Consider the following 17,977-nt stretch of genomic DNA (forward strand, 5'->3'; position numbering starts at 1 on the left):
AAACTATCTATTACCTTTCGGAATATTGTATTCAAAGATTTTCTCTTTTACAGTGGTCACTGCCAAGTTTTATGGATTCCTGATTGTGGTTTCTAGGTATTTGAATTCTTCTTCTCCTTCTTCTTCTTCTTCTTCTTCTTCTTCTTCTTCTTCTTCTTCTTCTTCTTCTTCTTCTTCTTCTTCTTCTTCTTCTTCTTCTTCTTCTTCTCCTTCTTCTTCTTCTCCTTCTTCTTCTTCTCCTTCTTCTCTTTCTTCTCCTTCTTCTCCTTCATCCTCCTCCTCCTTCACTTCTTCATATTCCCCCTCCTCCTTCTTCCTCCTTTTCCTCCTCCTCCCCCTTCCTCCTCCTCCTCTTCTTCTTCTTCTGCTGCTGCTTCTGCTTCTGCTAAGCCATATTTTTCTCTGAGGCTGTGTTTGGAGTTGTGCTGGAGTTGCTCCCTTCTTCTAGATTTACTTCCTTTTTTTTTTTTTCAGTGAGGCAATTGGGGTTAAGTGACTTGCCCAGGGTCACACAGCTAGTAAGTGTTAAGTGTCTAAGGCCGGATTTGTACTCAGGTACTCCTGACTCCGGGGCCAGTGCTCTATCCAATGCGCCATCTAGCTGCCCCTAGATTTACTTCTTAGGTATTTTTGGACAAATTTCTTTGTAGTATGTGTTGTTTTCTATTTATTTATCCATATATGCAACTTGGTTCTTGATTTGGGTTTTGTGTGAGGGTCAGGGTTTCTTTAGTCATGTACTCTTGGATAAGGCGGTTAGGTCCTCTTTGTTCTTTACCTCAGTTTTTGGTGCATATGTGTTAAGTATTGATGTTTACTAATTATATAAATGTCTTTAAGTATAATGCAGTTCCTTGCTTATCTCTTTTTATCTTATCTATTATCTGAAATTATGACTGCTGCCCCTGCTTTTTTGAGTTCATTCTGATGCATAATAGACTGTGCTTCAGTCTGTCATTTTGCCCTTTGTGAATCATTGTGTTTCCAGTACATTTCTCATAAGCAAAATATTGTTGCATTGTTTTCTAATCTATTCTACTATCTTCTTATTTAATAGATTTTTTCATCCCATTCACATTTATAGCTATGATTAATTGAATATTTCCCATCTTTCTGTCCTCTTCTGGGTGAATGTAAAACCTAATCTATAGATTTTTAAATTAACTTTTCCTCCTTTTCTCTTAACTCTTTAAGATCCCATTAGATATTTATTCTTTCTTAATAGTCCCTCTTGGTTCATTTTTTTTACTCCTCAATCTGATTTCTATTTTTAATTACTTAGAAAAACGAGGGAATTTATTTGATTAGTTTTTTCCCCTTGGCAATTTTATTTTAAAGTTTAGTTCTATAAACTATGTTTTATTTGTTTTTTCTAGGAGACTCTCAAAATACTTCTCTTCTTCTGAAGGTCAGTCTTTTTTTCAGTTATTATTAGGCAAAGTCAGGCAGAGTATGTTATTTTGGGTTTTATCTTGAGCTTTTTTGTCCTTTGGATATACTATACCATTTCTTTTTCTGATTTCTCATGACTTTGGAATAATTCTGAGCTATTTGAATGGATGTTTCAAAGTTGGGAGTTGAATTAGATGATCCCTAAAGTGATCTTATTTCATTCTGTCTCCTCTAACAGACTGCTCCCTCTGATACCCGACTCTTATCTTATCTTCAATCTCTCCCTGTCTACTTGTTCTTTCCCTATTGCCTACAAACATTCCAATCTCTCTCCCATACTAAAAAAAAAAAAATCCTTATTTTATCCTTCCATCTATACTTTCATCTTATATCTCTTCTGATCTTTGTGGCTAAACTCCATTTTCTCTCACCCTCTTATAATCCTGACTTCTGATCTCATCATTCCACCAAGACGCTTCTCTCTAATGTTACCAGTCATCTCTTAGTTGACAAATCCAGTGGCTTTTCCTCAATCCTCATATTTCTTGACCTCTCTGTACCCTCTGTTAATCACCCTCTTCTTCTTGACATTCTCTTCCCTCTAGGTTTTCAGAACACTACTCTCTCCTACTTCTACTTATTAGACTTCTCCTTCTCAGTCACCTTTACTACATTTTCTTCTGGATCATGTCCTCTAGCTATAGGTGTCCCACAAGGTTCTGTCTTGGGCCCTCTTCTTTCTATCTAATAATTCACTTTGTAATCTCATCAACTCCCATGGATTTAAATATCATCTCTATATCATTGATTCTCACATCCACCTATCCTGCCCAATTCTCTCTCCTGACTGCCAGTCTCAAAATTTCAACTGCCTTTCCAATATCTTGAGCTGAATATCCAGTAGACATTTTAAACACATCCAAAATGGAATTTTTTTTTACCTCTAAATCCTCTCCTGCTCCTAACTTCCCTATTATTGTCAGGCAAAACAACAGCCTCAGGGGAAGCTAGGTGGTGCAGTGGATAGAGCACTGGCCCTGGATTCAGGAGGACCTGAGTTCAAATCCAGCCTCAGACACTTGACACATACTAGCTGTGTGATCCTGGGCACGTCACTCATTGCCCCACAAAACACAAAACAAAACAAAACCAAAACAAAACAAAACTATAGTCCCACATTCCAGTCCCTCAGGCTTGCAACTTAGATGTCAATCTTTACATCTCTTCGACCCACCCCCAATATCTAATCTGTAGCCAAGGGCTGTCTATTTTATCTTTGCAACATCTCTTGCATATGCCCCTTTCTCTCCTCTGATACCAACATTTTGGTGTAGGCCTTCATCACCTCATATTTGGACTATTGCAATAGACTTCAGATGGGCCTTCCTGCCTTAAGTCTCTCTCTACTCCAATCCTTCATTCATCCACCAAAGTGATGTTTCTAAAGCATAGGTGTGATCATGTTCCCCACCCCCATGTACTCCAATGGTTCCCTATTGCCTCCAGGATAAGAAACAAAAAACTCTACTTTGCATTCAAAGATCTTCATAACCTAACCCCCTCATACCTTTCCAGGATTCTTATTCTTTATTTCCCACTCCCTACTCTTAGATCCAGTGACATTATCTTCCTTGCTATTCCATGAACAAGATACTCCATTTCTTGGCTGTAGGCATTTTCTCTGGCTGTCCTCCATGTCGGGAATACTTTCTCTCTTCATCTTTACCTGCTGGCTTTCCTGGCTTCCTTCAAGTCTCAAATGGAATCCCATCTTCTATGGGAAACCTTTCCCAACCCCTCTTAATTCTAGTGCCTTCTTTCAATTATTTTCTGGTTTTCCTGTTTATAGCTTATTTGTACATATTTGTTTACTTGCTGTCTTCCCCATTAAATTGCAACCTCCTTAAGGGCAATAACTGTCTTTTGTGTCTTTTATAGAAGGCACTTGATAAATGTTTATTGCCTGACTAAAGTCTCTTTCAATTCTGAGTCTTATAATTCTGAGTGGTAATAAAAAGTAAGGGAAAAACCCCTCAGGATGACAGTAAGACCTAGTTTAATAAAAACTATATTATCTTCTTAGGAGGAGAGAGAGTCGGTAAATAATTCCCCAGAGAAGGAGCTAAAACATGACACAGAAATATGGAGATTTAACCAAAACACTATAGCATATTTGATAGTGTTAGAGTTGGAGTCAGGAAGACTTGGATTTGAAACTTCAAATATTCGCAACACAAGTCACTTAATCTCTCTGAGCCTTAGTATCTTAATCTATAAAAATGGGAATAATAATAGCCCTTATATTGTAAGGTCATTGGTTCAAATGATATAATATTGAAATGCTTTCCAAATTTAAGGCACCAAATAAATGAGAGCTATTATTATCCCTAATATTACTGGAGTGATATTATTATAAGAAGACCAAAACAACTTTGGTTTGCAAATTTCTCTTTAGGTTTTATTACCTTGACATTAAAGACAGGGTAGACAATAATTACAGAGTCAAGTGACCAAGAATTTCACATTATGTTCATTTCTTCAGTCACATTGAAGCATCAGGATGTGCTCACTCTTCACTTATAATCTTTGTGTGAACTTCCCGACTCTTAACCCGAAGTTTGTTGACCTGGGACTCTGCAATGTCAGCCCGTTCTTCAGCCTCCTCCAGCTCGTGCTGGATCTTGCGGAATTTGGCAAGGTTGACATTGGACTGCTCCTCCTGAGGATACAAAATATTGGTCAGGTTCTCTTTCTTGGGGAAGAAGGAAAATATTGCTGGTTGTTGGCAATAAAGAGTGTGGGGTTATGGACCAATTCAGATGACTACGTCCCCCTCATCTTGTTATTTTTCTCTCTTCCTTCCCAAATTTAAGATCTGTTATATTTCCATCAGGGCAAGAAAAGGAGCACAGACCTAAATCCTGCTTAGTTTCTTGGAAGCAATGTGTTGAGTATGGGGAATTATCATGTGGCAACCACTGGAGGATAGTAGAAGAAAAAAAAAGGAACATTTTCTTTAGTCAAATGATGGCCAAGGATCTATACTCACCGCCTCTTCGGCTTGTCTCTTGTATGCTTTCACTTTGGTTTGTAATTTGTCCACCAGGTCCTGAAGCCTGAGAACATTCTTGCGATCTTCCTCAGTCTGAAAGAGTTGATGAGTAGATAATTTCATTATTTGAACCTCAGTAGCTATTTTTCTCTTTCATTTCCATGGTGAGGGGGAAGAGAAGGGAGAAGATAGTTATATGCAATGGTAGATATCTTCACCTGATAAGTGAGCTCCTTCACTCGTCTTTCATGTTTGCGCAGGCCCTTCACAACTTCAGCGTTACGTTTCTGTTCATTTTCAACCTCATTTTCAAGCTCACGGACCTAGAAAAAGACAGTTTAATTTGATTCAGTTTTCAACAGTTTTTGCTGAAACCAATCAGAAGAATAGGCTGGAAAAGATCTAATATTTAGGATACATACTCTGGCCTCCAGTTTCTGGATCTGCTTCTTTCCCCCTTTCAGGGCCAGTTGCTCGGCCTCATCCAGGCGGTGCTGCAAGTCCTTCACAGTCTGCTCCATGTTCTTCTTCATTCTCTCCAAGTGGGCACTGGTGTCCTGCTCCTTCTTCAGCTCCTCAGCCATCATGGCTGCCTGGTTAGCAAGAAAACCAAGATAACTGTAAATGTCAAGTTGTCATGTAAATATATCAAGGAGGGAAATCAATGTATTTTCTGCTCACATCAGTGATAGCCTTCTTGGCCTTCTCTTCTGCATTCCGGGCTTCCTGAACCATGTCTTCCATCTCACCCTGGATCTGGGAAATGTCTGTTTCCAGCTTCTTCTTGGTGTTGATCAGGCTAGTGTTCTGGTTATAATATTTTAAAAATATAGCACAATTAGTGATTTTGATAACATAATTAAAATTAGTCTGTGCATATATAGTTGATAAATATTCCTTTTTTTGTTTGTTTTTGTTTTTGTGGGGCAATGAGGGTTGAGTGACCTGCCCAGTGTCACATAACTAGTAAGTGTCAAGTGTCTGAGGCAGGATTTGAACTCAGGTTCTCCTGAATCTGGGGCTGATGCTTTATTCACTGTGCCACCCAGCTGCCCCCGATAAATATTCATAACAGAGATAATAGGCATACATTTTGGAATGTAGACCAAAGTAGGACTAAATTCTCAGTTTGCCTCTTAGCATCTTCAGTCACCTGGGTCTATATTTTAAAATATATTTTAAAAAATTATTTGAGAATTTTAAAGTGGTTGGCAAAGGTTTTCTTTGGCTTGTTTCTAAAACTAAATAATTCCTAGAATCAGTCAACACTCCAGATTCTAATTAAATTACCTGTCATGTAGTTTGAAATCATAAGGGGTGACTAAATGCACCTGAAACTCAGGTAAGTATCATTACATCAGTTCTGCATTCTTTCTAGAACTTTAGAAAAGTCAAAGGTTGTGTCCTACCAGGTGCTAGATATAACTTCTTTTTTTTTTAGTGAGGCAATTGGGGTTAAGTGACTTGCCCAGGGTCACACAGCTAGTAAGTGTTAAGTGTCTGAGGCCGGATTTGAACTCAGGTACTCCTGACTCCAGGGCCGGTGCTCTATCCACTGCACAACCTAGCTGCCCCTAGATATAACTTCTAAAATTGTTGCAGTCTTGAGGAAATGTTTCTAATCTCTAATATAATGTTAGGCCCTTAAAGGTGGGGGCCATTTAATTATTGTCTTTTTATCTCCAATGCCTTGAACAGAGTCTGTTAGGTACTAGGTGCTTAATAAATGTTTGTCGATCAATTGATAACAATGAATCTCACCTGCGTGTGTAGAAGTTGCACTCTTTCACTGGCATCCAGAAGTTCTTGTTCAGCCACCTTCCTGCTCCTCTCAGTCTGCTCCAGAGAAGCTCTTAACTCTTCAATCTCAGCCTGCATCAAGTTAGCTCTCCGCTCAACCATTGCCAACTGCTCCTTAAGGTCATCTTGGCCTCTAATGGCATCATCCAAATGCAGTTGGGTGTCCTGGATGTCAAAGGAAAATCACTTTTAGACATCTCATCCAGGTTGTATTTGCATATCAAAGTGAAGCTAAGGCAAATGTAGCATTTTTTACTTTATGTACTTAGAATCTCATGTACATAGAATCTTTTCTAACCTAGATTCCAAGTATGAAAGAAATGAGTTACAAATCCAATTTGAAATTAAATCTGGTTAGGACAACCACATTGTACAAAATGGACTCAATGGTTTTCCTTCAGGCCCTAGGACCACAGAAAAAGGAAAACTATAGTCAAATAGATTGTGTCTTAAAACCACCCATCATTACTGCATTAAAGATCATATTTACACATTAACTTTATAAAATTAAAAAATTAAAACTTAACATTTTAAAACTGCACAGAGGACTTTATGAAAGATCTCATACACTTAACCCAACTTACCTTCAGGATACCTTGTGTGTTCCTCAGATTCCTTAGGGCCTCTGCAGCTTGGCGGTTGGCATGGTTCAACTGGATCTCCATTTCATTCAGATCCCCTTCCATTTTCTTCTTTATCCTCAGGGCATCATTCCTGCTTCTGATCTCAGCATCCAGTGTGCTCTGCATAGACTCCACAACTCTGAGATGGTTCCTCTTTAGCTGATCAATTTCCTCATCCTTCTCAGCAATCTTCCTATCAATTTCAGATTTCACCTGGTTTAACTCAAGTTGGATGCGCAGAATTTTTCCTTCTTCATGTTCAAGTGAAGCCTTAATGGGAAAAGCAATTAGTTGAGCAAAAAGTTATTCTCTAAACATTGTAATGGTTTTTGAAAAAGAAACAGTTATTACCTCTATATATCTTAATGTAGTGATTTTATTTTTATTATTCTGGAGAGTTTTGTGACCATGCTTCTGACATATATGAAGCACCCCTTAAAGGTATTTTTAAAAAATATATGATAGAGGGGCAGCTAGGTGCACAGTGAATAAAGCACCGGGCCTGGATTCAGGAGGACCGGAGTTCAAATCTGGATTCAAACACTAAACATGTATGTACTAGCTGTGTTACCTTGAGCAAGTCACTTAACTCTCATTGCCACTTTTTTCTTTTTAAAAGGGAAAAATATATGGTAGAGCTAAATTTCACTGACTTTTTTAGTTGATTATTAAATAGATGGGGGAAAACAACATTTGTTGTATTTCTCTATTCTAGTATAATGCAAGTTTCTTTAAAAAAACATTTTATTTTTAATTTATGGAATAAAAGAAACATTTCCATAACATAGCATAATAAAAAAGGGATCAGCTCATTTTTATATTTGTATCACACAGCAACTGGTACAAAGTAGGTGTTTAATAATTGCTTGTTTGCTTAATTGATTGACACGTACCTCGGCTTCTTCCAGAGCAGCCTGGAGTTCCCCCTTTTCTTGCTCAATTTGTTTCTTTATTTTCTCCAGTTCATGGATCTGCTTCCCACCTGTGGCGATCTGCTCAGTTAAGTCGGAAATCTCCTCTGTTGGTTAATAAAACAGAAATTCAATTGAGTAAGAATTTTAAAAAGGAAAAGGATTTCACTGTAGCATTTTAGTGGTAAAAGATACGAAAGGCACACACGCTGCAAATTCTTGTTCTCTCGCTTCAGGGTTTCCAGATGATCCAAGGATTCCTCATAGGCATTCTTCATCTTGAATAGCTCTGTGCTGAGAGCCCGGGACTCCTTCTGGGAAGCTTCAAGCTCAGCCTGAGTTTCCTCATATTTCTGTTTCCATTCTGACAATATCTGAAAGAGCAATCAATAATTATTCTCTGTTGTCAAGAAAAATGCGTTTTGCCCCTTTCCCCAAAGATAGAAAATTCTCTATGAAATACCTTGTCAAAATTCCTTTGCTTTTTATCGAGAGCTGCGCAGGCAGCATTGGACCGCTCTACGTCAATCATCAGGTCCTCTACTTCATTCTGTAGCCGCTGCTTGGTCTTTTCAAGGGAAGCGCATTTGGAATTCACAGCTTCCACATGTTCCTCAGCGTCCTGTAGACGCTGGGCCAATTTCTTTCTGAAAAGATCCATGTTTTAATAAGGTGAATGATCAAGAAAAGAGTGAGTTATGAAATTTAATTTTACAAGGCTATTCTTAAAATATTTATTTTCCTATAATTTTCTCAAAATGAATAGATTTTTAAAACAATTTCCCTCAAGACAATCTGTCCCTCAGAATTCCTTTCTTACCATTGTACTTCTTTCTTCATATATAGTACCAGGGAATCCAATATTATGAGGGCTAAGCTTTTATTTCTTCAAAGCCCTGAGATCTTTGTATTTGTGTGGATATTTGAGTGCCCATATACATGTGTGTGTGTGTGTGTGTGTGTGTGTGCATGTGGAGGATAAAACCTTTAATTGTGATCTGAAGGAGGAAGAAATTGTTGAGTGGGAGGGAGTGATCCGGATCTAGATATACCCTCTTCCCTTTTAGAAATGTCTGTGAGAGAGTAATGTGGTCTTCCTGTAATTCCATTGTGAATGAGACCTGTTAATGACCTCTGATTTTGTCCCACTAAAAAGTATGTAAGACCCTAGGATGTAACATTGAAAGAGGTTTTAGAATTGATCTAGTCCAATCCCCTATTCTAGAGATGAGGAAACTGGGACCTACAGAAATTATATGAATTGCTCAAAGTCATGAATATTAAAGCATTTTGAGCTCTTCTAAATTCTAAATCATTTATTTTTCCCTTATGCTTTCCTAATCTTTGCCATTTCTTGCCCCTTAACCAAGAGCCCATACTTGGCTTCCTCCAGTTCCTCTGTGCGCTGAATGGCATCTGTCTCATATTTGGTCCTCCACTGGGCGACCTCGCTGTTGGCCTTGGACATTGCCCTCTGTAGCTCTGCCTTGGCTTCTTGCTCTTCTTCATATTGTTCCCGTAGTAAGTCACAGTCATGGCGGGATGACTGCAGGGCGTGGGCCAGAGCATTCTTGGCCTATGCAAACAAAAAGATTTGTGATGTTTACCCTGAACAATGCTATTTCCATCATTTGCTTCAATGAGATGGCTTATTTTAAAACCTCAGCTATGAAATTTTCACCTTAGTCTCCTCTTCAAGCTGCCTCTTCAGTTCCTCAATTTGTTGGGTAAATGCTTGTTTGCCTCTTGACAGCTGAGAAACTAATGAGTCTTTCTCATCAAGCTGACGTGAAAATTCACCTGCAGAAACCCGACATATGAGAAATTTTGCTTTGATGTTGGGAGATTTGGAATAATAGACTTAGTTCTTAAAAGGTCTACTGTGCTTATTTAATTTCTAGAGGTCTGTTTTTTTACCTTGCACTGAGATAATAAGTTACATATCACAAATACTGTTCACACATCTCTGTGCCTTTCCAGAGCTTTTGTTCCATGCAGCCTTTGGAACCTTAATCCCCTTTTAAGATTCACCTCAAGTTCTACTTTCTTAGGGGGCAGCTAGGTGACAACTAAGTGGTGCAGTGGATAAAGCACCGGCCCTGGATTCAGGAGGACCTGAGGTCAAATCTGGCCTCAGACACTTGACACTTACTAGCTGTGTGACCCTGGGCAAGTGACTTAACCCTCATTGCCCTGCAAAAAAAGAAAAAAAAAGAAAAAAGACAAGCTCTACCTTCTTCAAGAAGCTTTTCTTGATCTCTCAGTTAGTGATACCTTCCTATTCCTAATTACTTATGTATTTATTTTATTTATATGCTGTATTTATTTTATCTATGAGCATATCATATCCTTCTAGGGGAATATGAACTCCCTGGGTACAAGGACTGTTTCACTTTTGTAGTTGTACACCAAGTACAATATCTGACACATAGTAGGCGCTTACTAAATGCTTTTAATTGATTGATTATAGAGAATATTTGTCACTTATAAGCTTCATATTTTACCATTCCCAATTAACTTGAAGAAGAATATGGAGGAAATAGGTACAGAGCTGACTGAGTGGTATTTGGCATTTGATAGAAATAGCAAAGAGAGAAGATATTTTCTTCCCCTTCTGTACATCTAAAGAAAGATCACAGTTAGAATTTAGGAGGTTGTCTTATTCAACCTTTTTTTTAAGACTTTTATTTTCCAAATTGCATGTAAAAGCAAATTTTGACATCAATTTTTTTTAAAACTTTGTGTTCCAACTTCTCTTCCTCCCTCCCCTCCCACCCCTACCCCAAGAACTCAAACAATTCAACATAAATTATACATGAGTAGTCATGGCAAACAGTTCAACCCTCTTATTGAAGAGTTGAAGAAACTGAGGTCCAGAGAAATCAAATAATTTGCCCAATACGATATAAGGGGTAAGTGGCTGAGCCAGGATTTGATTCCAGTCCTGCTGACTACAAGAAGTCCAACACACTTTGCACAGGTTTTGGTATGTGATTACCTGACTCTGTCTGTAAACGTGCCCTTTGAGTAGAGAGGTCATTTATTAGACGCTGTTGCTCTTCCTCCTTGGTTTTTACTTCACTAAGCTGGTCTTCCAGGGTACGGCACATTTTTTCAAAATTTGCCTGTGAAATAAGGAAGCCAAAAAAAAAAAAGAATTATAATTTAGTTTGTGTGTCTGAAAGCAAAGAAAATTCAAAGCTGGTTTAGGCTTTTTTGCATCACTAAAAAATGTACTAGAAGGGGTGGGCCTAAAGTCATGAGGCTTATTTTCCCATGAGACTTATTTTGCTATCATACCTTATACATAGGTAAAAAAAAACTTAAAGTAATTTTGTATCATTAAACTGAATAAGTGAGAAGACTGTAATCCTTTCTAATAAAGTAATTCCAATTAAGATACATAGACAATGGCTGCTATTAGAGATAATGCTTTATCTTCTGTCAAACACTAGTCAACTGTGAGTTTTGGCTGGAGTTCAGCCTTAGGTTTTTCTTCTTCATACCGGCATTGCATAGTCAGCGAAATCACATTTTCCTGTGTATCAAATGAGTAGGTTGGTCTAGATGCTCTCTAGGGTCTCTTATATTCCTAAAGTTTTAATAGTCAGTATTGTCGAAAATAGACTTTTGTTTTCATTTTTTTCCTTGCAAACAAAAGTAAATGGATGATTTTACAGCACACCATAGTACCTTGGCTTTGGAGACAGTCTCCATGTTACTAGCCAGGTCATCAATCTCCATCTTCAATTCACTCTTCTCTTTCTCCAGTTTTTGTTTGACCCTCTGCAGGTTGTCAATCTGTTCCCCAAGCTCAGCCACACTATCTGCATGCTTCTTGCGGAGGGCAGCAGCAGTGGATTCATGCTGCAGGGTGGCCTCTTCAAGGTCCCTGCGCATCTTCTGGAATTCAGCCTCTCTCTTTTTATTCATCTCAATCTGAGCTGAAGTTGCTCCACCAGCTTCTTCCAGACGCTCACTGATCTCCTCAAGTTCCCTGGAGAGATCAGAGCGCTGTTTCTCTGCTTTCGCCCGAGAGGCACGTTCTGCCTCAATTTCCTCCTCCAGTTCCTCAATGCGGGCCTGGGAATAGGGGAAACACATCCTTCAGCCCCTTCCTGTCAATGAATGTTCCCATGGGGCCTGGAACCCAAGGAAGTGATGACTTTACCTGCAACTCCTTGATCTTCTTCTGCAACTGCATACCCAGTGCTTGTTCATCTTCAATCTTGCTTTGCAGGTTGCTCATTTCAAACTCTTTCCTTTTAGAAAAGTAATACATGTTAGAAACCATAATTCCAGAAGTTTCCCTTTTTAAAAAATTAAACATTAGAATCCCTCTGTAATTCTGATTTTGGAAAACAAGGTTAATATACCTTCTAAGCCAGTTGTGCCCTATAACCCTTTTCTAGTGTCTATTTTAATTCTAATATTTTAATTAAATATTAATAATTAATAATATTAATAAATTGATAAATTGATTTTTTTCACCAATGTTTTATCTCAACCAACTTAGTAATGGAATCATGGTGTACTTACTTTTTAAATTTTTCATCAAGCTGTGCTTTGTCATTTTCTATATCCATTGTGGATTCTTGGGCCAACTTTAGGTCACCTTCTAGTTTCCTCTTTGCTCTCTCTAGGTCCATGCGGAGTTTCTTTTCTTGTTCCAAAGATCCTTCAAGCTGAATTTTTAAATGCATTTAATTAATCTGATTTCTTAAAGCATGAATCCTTTGTCACCAATCCATAGGTAGTGAGATGGAAAATTTTAAGTGACACCGATTTTTTTTTTTTTTAGTGAGGCAATTGGGGTTAAGTGACTTGCCCAGGGTCACACAGCTAGTAAGTGTTAAGTGTCTGAGGCTGGATTTGAACTCAGGTACTCCTGAATCCAGGGCCGGTGCTTTATCCACTGCGCCACCTAGCCGCCCTGACACTGATTTTTATAATAATAGAAATCATTAGTCGAAAAATCAGTTATGTTAAAAATTCCATAAATATGGTACCATTATTACTTTAATATAAAAACCAGTTTATTTTGTGTTAAAGAAGGAAATGATATTTTTTTAATTTCTAGTTTTAAAATTCTATGAGTCAATGAATACCCCAAAACCTATGAGTTTATGTGTTTTTACACTTACATCATCTACTTGTTGTTCTAGCTTGGTTTTGGCTTTTGTCAATGTATTCACTTTGTCCTCCTCTGCCTGTAGGTCATCCAGGGTCTGCTGGTGGGCCTCTTGGAGAGCTTTCTTCTCTTTGGTGAGCTTAGCAATGCTTTCATCCAGCCCTGCCATCTCTTCTGTGAGGTTTTTCACCTTTATGAGAGAAAATGATTTTGTATTATTTTACATTGTGTCAAACTTGTATATAACGTATGCATACTATAAATTATTTCATTTTCATGGGTGCTAGTTGTACCTTGTTCTCAGTGGCATGTTTCTCCTTTTCCACTTTGGCCAGTGTCAGCTCAAGGTCATCAATGTCTTTCTTGAGCTCTGAACATTCATCTTCCAGTTTCCTCTTCTTGGCTGTCAGTTCTGCATTGATCTCCTCCTCATCCTCAGCCCTTTCAGTCACCTCTTTGATTTTAGCCTCAAGTTGGATTTTGGTTTTGATTAGCTGGTCACATCTCTCCTCAGCATCAGCCAAACCTTCTGCTTCCTATGATACAAAAAAAATCCATTTTCTAAAGCTGTCTATACTTCTACACAGAGCAACTTGTCCAAAAGTTAGAGAAGGCCAAAAATGAACCAATTTTGGGACTTATATGTGCTAAGTAGATTGACTGATTCATCCAGTTAACTGGTTAAAAATTAATCTACCAGTTCATTTTGTGTAATAGGACCCTGCAGTTCTATTATGCTTTTATTATTTTAAAATTCCTTTAATGTCAGTTATCTGGTATTAGTCTCATGACAGCCTTGGTTTGTGGAAGATATGACCTGGGAGGGGGAAAAGCAGCCAGACAGTAAAGCAGGTGTATAACAAAACCAAAATTCACTTATTTTAAAGTTTTCCTCAAAATAGGCCCTAAATAAAGAATATAGATTTTTGAGGAACACATAAGCTACCATATTTATTCACATTTCCCCAAATATTTTAAATATGAATTAGGTCCTTAGGAAATGTAAACAATATATGATCCTTTCTGTCATCTGGCTCCTAGCATCCTTAATTTGCAGGGAGAATGCATTGGAAACTCTAGGTGTTTTCTTTTCTCTTCAAGTCTAGGATTTAGGCTTTAAGTATATCTATTAAAAGGGAAGAAGAAGCAGGCAGCAACTATTGATCCAGATCCAGCAATTCCTTGTATGTTGGAGGCACCTTGTATATAAGTTAAACTTATTATATTGTGGATACCACCATTAACTAATTTTTTTGGCGGGGCAATGAGGGTTAAGTGACTTGCCCAGGGTCAAACAGCTAGTAAGTGTCTGAGGCTGAATTGGAACTCAGGTACTACTGAATCCAGGGCCCATGCTTTATCCACTGTGCCACCTAGCTGCCCTAACCGTTAACTATTGATGGAACATCAATGACAATACCCTAAGAAACTGGAAAGGAGATGAAAAGGGGTAAGAAAGAAAACTCAGTGGCTATAGAAGAACAGATACTAATTCCCTCTTCTCCAATTAGTCAGTGTTAAGAGTGATATGTGTAGTTCTTGTTTTATTTTGCTTTTGTGTTGTGGGGCAATGAGGGTTAAGTGACTTGTGCAGGGTCACAGAGATAATTATTATCAAGTGTCTGAGGTCAAATTTGAACTCAGGACCTCCAGAATCCAGGGCTGGTGCTTTATCTACTGTGTCACCTAGCTGTCCTGTAGTTCTTCTTTTAGCTCATTTTTTGTCCTGATGAGGATAAAGTACAAACTACAAAAAAAAAAATCCCTAAGAAAACTTCAGTTCAGCCTAACAGCAGGTTCTAGGAAGATAGGATGAAAAAAACCCATACATATATATGTATGTATGTATATACACATATATACATTCCTTGATTGTGGTATATGTATAAATTTTTGTATGCATATACATATATATGCACACACACACACATATACCTTGATTTTTAAATAGATTTTTATGGATATGTAGATGTATTAGTAAATTGACATTGTTAATTTACATTGAATGAACAGTATACAGGTGTGTAAAAATGATTTAGGAAATGTCTATCTTTTGCTTTTTAGGGTCATTCCAGGTGTTTTTGAAGATGGGACTGAAGGGGGCAGCTAGGTGGCACAGTGCATAAAGCACTGGCCCTGGATTCAGGAGGACCTGAGTTCAAATCTGGCCTCAGACACCTGACACTTACTAGCTGTTTGACGACCCTAGGCAAGTCACTTAACTGCCATTGCCCCATAAAACAAAACAAAACAAACAAAAAAAGAAAATGGGACTGAAATAATAATTAATATTACTAATAATTCACGTAAAACTGTAAGGTTTACAAAATTTTTTCCACAGAAATCTTTGTGAGGTAGGTAATGCAATTATTATCTCCATTTTACAGATGAGAAAACTGAGTCATGGGGTGATTTTTTTTTTTTGTCAGAGTAACAAATTAGTAAATACCAGAGACTGGGACCAAACTCACACCTTCTGATTCTATAACCAATGCATTTTCCTGTACACTATACAATAAAGTTTATAGCTTTCTAAATTAAAAAAACCATCTCATATCTTAGATGGTAGTGGTAGGATAACAACCGATACTGAACATTTGGCAAAGACTAAATAATTGTTATTATTAAACCGATTGTTGCAGAATGACTATTGCAGGATACTCACAGATTGCACTTGCAGGAGGAGGTCATTTTTCTCTTGTGTCAGAGCCACCATCTTCTCTTCCAGCTCCTTTCTCTTAGCCTCAGACTTGGCAAGATCTTCCTTAGCTTTCTCAAACTCTTCCTTCATGTTGGCCATTTCCTTTTCTGTCTCTGCACTCTTGAGCAGGGGCTTGATCTTGAAGAATAGATTCATCCAGGGCCAGTGCTTGACATTCATGAAGGCACGGATGTTGTACTGGATGCAGAAGATGGATTCTCTGTAAATGAAAGTGCATTAAAAAGTAATGAGGTTTATGAAAAATAGAATGTAATTGCCTTGAACATAGAGACTGTCTCACTTCTGTAGTTGTATCCTCAGTACCTACTATAGTTCCTGGAAAAAAATAGACATTTAATAAATACCTATAGATTGGTTAAAGATATAGTTAACAGATTGAATAATAGCATTCAGTTAAAAGGAAAGGAAATATAGACACTGTGAAATACTAATCAGGCCTCACCTCCTCTCCATCATTTTCCTGAATTCTACTCTCATCAGGTAGCCTCGGCATATGGCTTGAGTGCGTGTGATGAGTTGAGCTAGTTTTTCATCTCGCATCTCCTCTAGGGTACCCAGCAGACCAGCTTTAAAGAAGACCTTAGCAAAGGAAAAGTCAAATTTGATGATTTTCAGTAGAAATTTCAAATGGAAAGTAATTGTCCAGGGTGGAAATTGTGGTTAGTCGTACCTTTGTGTGCCCAAATTTATACTGGGTGTGGTCAATGTCAATGGACCCAAGAAGTTTCTCAGAAGCCTTCTTGCTGTCAATAAACTGTCCCTCTGGAATAGCGCTGGCATTTAAAACCTTGTATCTATTAGAATAAAATAATATCAAGAAATTTTCTTCATTAAAAAGGCGATATAACAATTTCAGCCTCATCAAAAAGATCACAAATTATATGAATACAAGAAAATAAAAACTAAACATTTTAATTGCAATAACCAAGCTCAACCCTAAAGAAGAGATCTAAGAATGCATCCCCTGCCCTCTTTGCAGAGGTGAAAGGCTGTGGGCAGAGAACACTGCATATATTATTGGACTTAGTTGATATGCTAGATTTGATAAACTACTTCTTCCTCTTTTTTATTCTTTGTTATAATTAATGGCTCTCTGTGTTTTGGAGGAGAAAGGGATATACTGGGAAATGGAGACAGCATATAAACAAAAGATACTGATTACAAAAATTAAGCCAGGCTAGGCTCTGGTATTGGTAGAGGCTGAGACTGGTAGATTACTTGAGTTCAGGATTTCTGATCAGAATTTGGCTAAGCTAATCAGGATTCTGGCACAGAGCCACCAGGCTGTTTAAAAGGCAGGGTGAACCAGTGTAGGCTAGAAATAGAGAATGTCAAAAGTCCTATGCCAATCAGTAGTGAAATTGAGCTTGTGATAGCTGCTGCACTTACAGACTGTCCAAGATAGGGAGACTCAGTCTCAAAAATAAATAAATAAACTAGTGAACAAATGAATATGTGGATAAAGAGATAACTGAATAAATGAATCAATGAATGAACAAACCTAGTATGATTTCCCATCAAATGGTGTACCAAGTAGCAAGAAGGATAAATTTCTTCTGCTATTACCCAGACTCTTTTCAGATGACTTTTCAACTGATAATATTTAATGCTTTGTTATTGAAGCATTGAAAATAATAGTTGTGTAGAAGAGAGATGATATCATATTTAAAGGTGAAAATGATGATAATAGGGAGGGCTTTACCGTTGTTTGAAGTCAGCATAAATGATTCTGCTTGGGAATCCTTTCCGGCAGATTCTGATGCCTTCTAGCACACCGTTACACCTCAGCTGATGCAGGACAAGTTCATGTTCCATGGCACCTGAAAAAAACAATACCAAAGCTCATAAATTGTACTTAAAAATCAAGGTAAAAACAGTGGCACCTACTTGAACTTCACCAGTTTCTTACCAGGTGTTTTGGTTTCATTGGGAATGAGGCAGCGTACAAAATGAGGGTGAGTGCTTCTAAGGTTGGTCATCAGCTTATTTAAATTCTCCTATAAAACCATATGAAAAGATGTTAATAATTGCCTCTTGTTGCTACTTGAAAACTTTATCAGTGTCCTATTTTATTTCAATACCTCACAAAGTCTGGGATTCTATTTGGTGTGGATTCTTCCTCTACCAAAGTAGATTTCAATGCTTCCATGCTTTAGTGGAAGGTCTTTATGAGTTAGAGGCCAAAGAATCAGATGGGAGCCAATCTTCTACTAATGAGAATCATTAAATTTACATAGACTGGTCCTCAAGCAACAGGTACATAGTCCTTTTTTATGTTAGATAGGACCTGACAGAGCTTGAGCTTTATTGGCATAGTCTTCTAGAGAAGGGGATCACCTCTATGCT

The 17,977-nt window shown here is 37.9% G+C and overlaps 1 protein-coding gene across 1 annotated transcript in view; it reads right to left on the reverse strand.

Annotated features, from left to right (window-relative positions):
- Positions 1 to 3,823: 3,823 nt before the first annotated feature.
- Positions 3,824 to 17,977, reverse strand: part of LOC122754399 (myosin-4) — a 31,917-nt gene continuing 17,763 nt past the window's right edge. The window contains exons 18-40 of the mRNA XM_044002793.1: positions 17,541 to 17,628; positions 17,334 to 17,451; positions 16,302 to 16,425; positions 16,074 to 16,210; positions 15,575 to 15,830; positions 13,203 to 13,445; positions 12,923 to 13,099; positions 12,318 to 12,463; positions 11,950 to 12,040; positions 11,472 to 11,861; positions 10,777 to 10,903; positions 9,460 to 9,578; positions 9,158 to 9,354; positions 8,242 to 8,425; positions 7,987 to 8,152; positions 7,761 to 7,885; positions 6,829 to 7,137; positions 6,206 to 6,409; positions 5,126 to 5,251; positions 4,867 to 5,037; positions 4,663 to 4,767; positions 4,442 to 4,537; positions 3,824 to 4,111 (exon numbers count right to left, since the gene is read on the reverse strand). Of these exons, the coding sequence (XP_043858728.1) occupies positions 3,959 to 4,111; positions 4,442 to 4,537; positions 4,663 to 4,767; positions 4,867 to 5,037; positions 5,126 to 5,251; positions 6,206 to 6,409; positions 6,829 to 7,137; positions 7,761 to 7,885; positions 7,987 to 8,152; positions 8,242 to 8,425; positions 9,158 to 9,354; positions 9,460 to 9,578; positions 10,777 to 10,903; positions 11,472 to 11,861; positions 11,950 to 12,040; positions 12,318 to 12,463; positions 12,923 to 13,099; positions 13,203 to 13,445; positions 15,575 to 15,830; positions 16,074 to 16,210; positions 16,302 to 16,425; positions 17,334 to 17,451; positions 17,541 to 17,628 (3,852 nt within the window). The 3' untranslated portion in view covers positions 3,824 to 3,958. The remainder of the gene's footprint in view (positions 4,112 to 4,441; positions 4,538 to 4,662; positions 4,768 to 4,866; positions 5,038 to 5,125; positions 5,252 to 6,205; positions 6,410 to 6,828; positions 7,138 to 7,760; positions 7,886 to 7,986; positions 8,153 to 8,241; positions 8,426 to 9,157; positions 9,355 to 9,459; positions 9,579 to 10,776; positions 10,904 to 11,471; positions 11,862 to 11,949; positions 12,041 to 12,317; positions 12,464 to 12,922; positions 13,100 to 13,202; positions 13,446 to 15,574; positions 15,831 to 16,073; positions 16,211 to 16,301; positions 16,426 to 17,333; positions 17,452 to 17,540; positions 17,629 to 17,977) is intronic.

This window comes from Dromiciops gliroides, chromosome 4 (assembly GCF_019393635.1).
Source record: "Dromiciops gliroides isolate mDroGli1 chromosome 4, mDroGli1.pri, whole genome shotgun sequence".
In the NCBI taxonomy this organism is placed as follows: Eukaryota; Metazoa; Chordata; class Mammalia; order Microbiotheria; family Microbiotheriidae; genus Dromiciops; species Dromiciops gliroides.